This window comes from Cucurbita pepo, chromosome LG16 (genome assembly GCF_002806865.2).
Source record: "Cucurbita pepo subsp. pepo cultivar mu-cu-16 chromosome LG16, ASM280686v2, whole genome shotgun sequence".
Lineage (NCBI taxonomy): Eukaryota > Viridiplantae > Streptophyta > Magnoliopsida > Cucurbitales > Cucurbitaceae > Cucurbita > Cucurbita pepo.
This window is the reverse complement of record NC_036653.1, coordinates 1,139,836-1,142,776: the sequence shown is the minus strand read 5'-3', so window position 1 is coordinate 1,142,776 and position 2,941 is coordinate 1,139,836. Positions and strand designations below refer to the sequence as shown.

The following is a 2,941-nucleotide window of genomic DNA, read 5'->3' as shown; positions in this document are numbered from 1 at the left end:
TTTTTTTTTTTTTTTTTTTTTTTTTTTTTTTTTTTTTTTTTTTTTTTTTTTTTTTTTTTTTGGTTATTGGAAATTCACGTTACTTTCATCAAAGCCACCAGAGCAGGGAATCACTAGAATGAATATAGTATCGCATTATAAGAAAGAGAAGAATCTATCTTAGATTGTATCAATCAAACTGGGATAAAAATTTTGGCCATTGAGGTCCTATTCTTATGGCTGGTTGAAAAGGGTTCCTAGTGATGCTTGGTTTCTTGTGAGATCTTTGGGGTGAGTGGACTAACAAAGTGTTTTGAGGGCTGGAAAGGGTTCCTAGTGATGCTTGGTTTCTTGTTAGATTTCATGTTTCTCTTTGGGGTTCGATTCAAAGATCCTTACAAAAGTCCGTAGACACTATTTTGTATGGCTTAAGCTTCTTTCTCTAGTTGGGCTTACTTTTAAGTATCCTTTCTTTCATTTTTTTCCTCAAAAAAGGCAATGCTTCCACATGGGGACAGAATTCATGTGCAGCTGAAGGTTCCTTGGAGTTGTCTGGTTACTGCTTTTTAGGAGCAGGTTAGTTGCTGTATTTGAGTAGGGTTTGAAACCCAGTGTTGGCTACGTTTGCTAGGGGTGAGCTGGTTGGGCCAAAACCTGGTGCTAGATATGTGTTTGGGAATTAGACAATGAAACGCCATGGCTAGGGGTGAGCTGGTTGGGCAATCCTATCAATTTTATTTACACAACCTATGGTTTACAAGCTAGATGGTGTACCTAGATAATAAAAATAGGTGAGGACACCGAACTTGTGAGATCCCACATCGGTTGGAGAGGGGAACGGGTGTAGAAACTTCTCCCTAGCAATCGTGTTTTAAAAACTTTGAGGGGAAGCCTAATTTCGTCCAAAGAGGGCAATATCTGCTAGCGGTGGGTTTGAGTTGTTATAAATGGTATCAGAGTCCAACACCGAGCAATGTGTTAGCGAGGAGGCTGAGCCTCGTAAGGGGGTGTACACGAGGTGGTGTGCCAGCAAGGACGCTGGGCCCCGAGAGGGGGTGGATTGTGGGGTCCCACATCGATTGGAGAAGGGAACAAGTGTCAGTGAGGACGTTGGGTCCCGAAGGGGGGTGGATTGTGAGATCCCACATCGGTTGGAGAGGGGAATAAAACACTCTTTATAAGGGTGTGGAAACTTCTCCCTAGCAGACGCATTTTAAAAACCTTGAGGGGAAGCCCGAAAGAGAAAGTCCAAAGACGACAATATCTGCTAGTGGTGGACTTGAGTGTTACAGAACTCATTCAATTCAAAATATTTTGGACGAAGATTCGTACGATTTGCCAATGTGCTTAAAATTTGGTATGATAGGAAAAAATAGGTTAACTTGGAGTCTTTTTCGGTCTATCTTGATCGTCCCTCATCGGACATGGAAGTAGAACAATAATATAACACCGTCTTCCCCTTCCCGTGACACATAATTACAACGAAACAGGTTCGTACGATTCAAAATGTATGCCGGGCAGCTCATGTCTATTTTATACAACAGAAGTGCGTTTTATTTATATCCTCCAATGACTGTAATTGATTGCTGGTGCAGCTGGAGGAACTTCGTGCAGATATTGTTGACTTGAAGGAGATGTACAGAGAACAAGTAAACTTGCTTGTGAACAAGGTATTTAGTTTTGCATAGTTTGCTATACAAAAGGCTTTTACTGTTCCTAATCTTCTCCACTCTCTTGCAGATTCAGACGAGTTCATCAATGGGTGCAGCCTGAGAAGTGATTTTGTATAGCACAACAGAGCTATGCAAGTGGTTAAAAACGGGGCCATTGCGATCGAGACGGGGAGTATTAAGATTTTGTGCATGTACTGAACAGTATATACTTGAACCGAAACTGAAATCTTTTTGAATGTGTTACATAATTCCCAACCGCATTGTAATTTTACAGTATACCTTCATTTTTAGTGTACTTGTTACAGTATACAGTGATGGTTTCAAAGCTTGAATAAGATCCAATATATTTGACTTATGAATTATGAACATTGTTCTAGTAAAGATGTCTAAATGATACGGAATTTAGAAGTGTTCAGTAGATTTCTATCATTTTATCCTTTATTTTTGTTTTGTTTTGAACAATTAAAGGGTTTGTGTAATATCACAATGCCGACTTGTGTACTCTTACGATCACGAAAAGAAATATAATTTGAATTCATATACCAGTATATGCCCGTATAACTATGCTTGGAGAAGTAATCCATGATCTATGTACGCGGAACATGTACGAGGTCTCATATGTAAAATTATGCTACCGCCTATGATGCATATAATACTTCCATACTTGATGAGCCTATCATACATATTACATGCATAGATTGAACACGCTCTATAGAGAGGACGCAGAGTCAAACATTTGGAGCTAACAGAGATAACATAGAATAGATTACAAGAACTAGATTACAAGAACTCATCCTCCTTTCTAACATAGGAGAAAGTATATAAAACAACATTTATCACAAATCTCATCATAGAGGCAATTTGGTAATTTCTTACATCATGCATAACAACGTACTCATCCATATTACCCAACTCGTATTTAGTCATGCATATTCTCTTTCTAGCTTAGCATAATACATAATACAACACGCTCCTCGAACATCTCGGGCATAATAGTTACAATAACATGTAGTACATACTCCAAAAAAATGCGCTTCTAACCACCTAAGATAAGGAATGCTCGCATGTTAGCACGTCCTAGCGATCCCTACAAGTATTACTTGCCTCAAATTTAAGTTGTTACTTACTTGAATGATGCTTGACTTCCCGAGCAAGCTTCTCTACGTGTTGGGAGCTCTAAAATTTCTGAAATCTCTCTCTCTCACGTGCGTATTCGACTCCTTCGTCAAAATTTCCATATTTCTAAACAAGTTTTCGATTCTTTTCTATTTTCTTTAAATTTTAATAAC

At 38.7% G+C, this 2,941-nt stretch overlaps 1 protein-coding gene across 1 annotated transcript in view; it reads left to right on the top strand.

Moving 5' to 3' along the window:
• Positions 1-2,018, top strand: part of LOC111777111 (golgin candidate 5) — a 10,742-nt gene extending 8,724 nt beyond the window's left edge. Inside the window, exons 19-20 of the mRNA XM_023656554.1 lie at positions 1,575-1,649; positions 1,720-2,018. Of these exons, the coding sequence (XP_023512322.1) occupies positions 1,575-1,649; positions 1,720-1,752 (108 nt within the window). The 3' untranslated portion in view covers positions 1,753-2,018. The remainder of the gene's footprint in view (positions 1-1,574; positions 1,650-1,719) is intronic.
• The last annotated feature ends 923 nt before the right edge of the window (positions 2,019-2,941 follow it).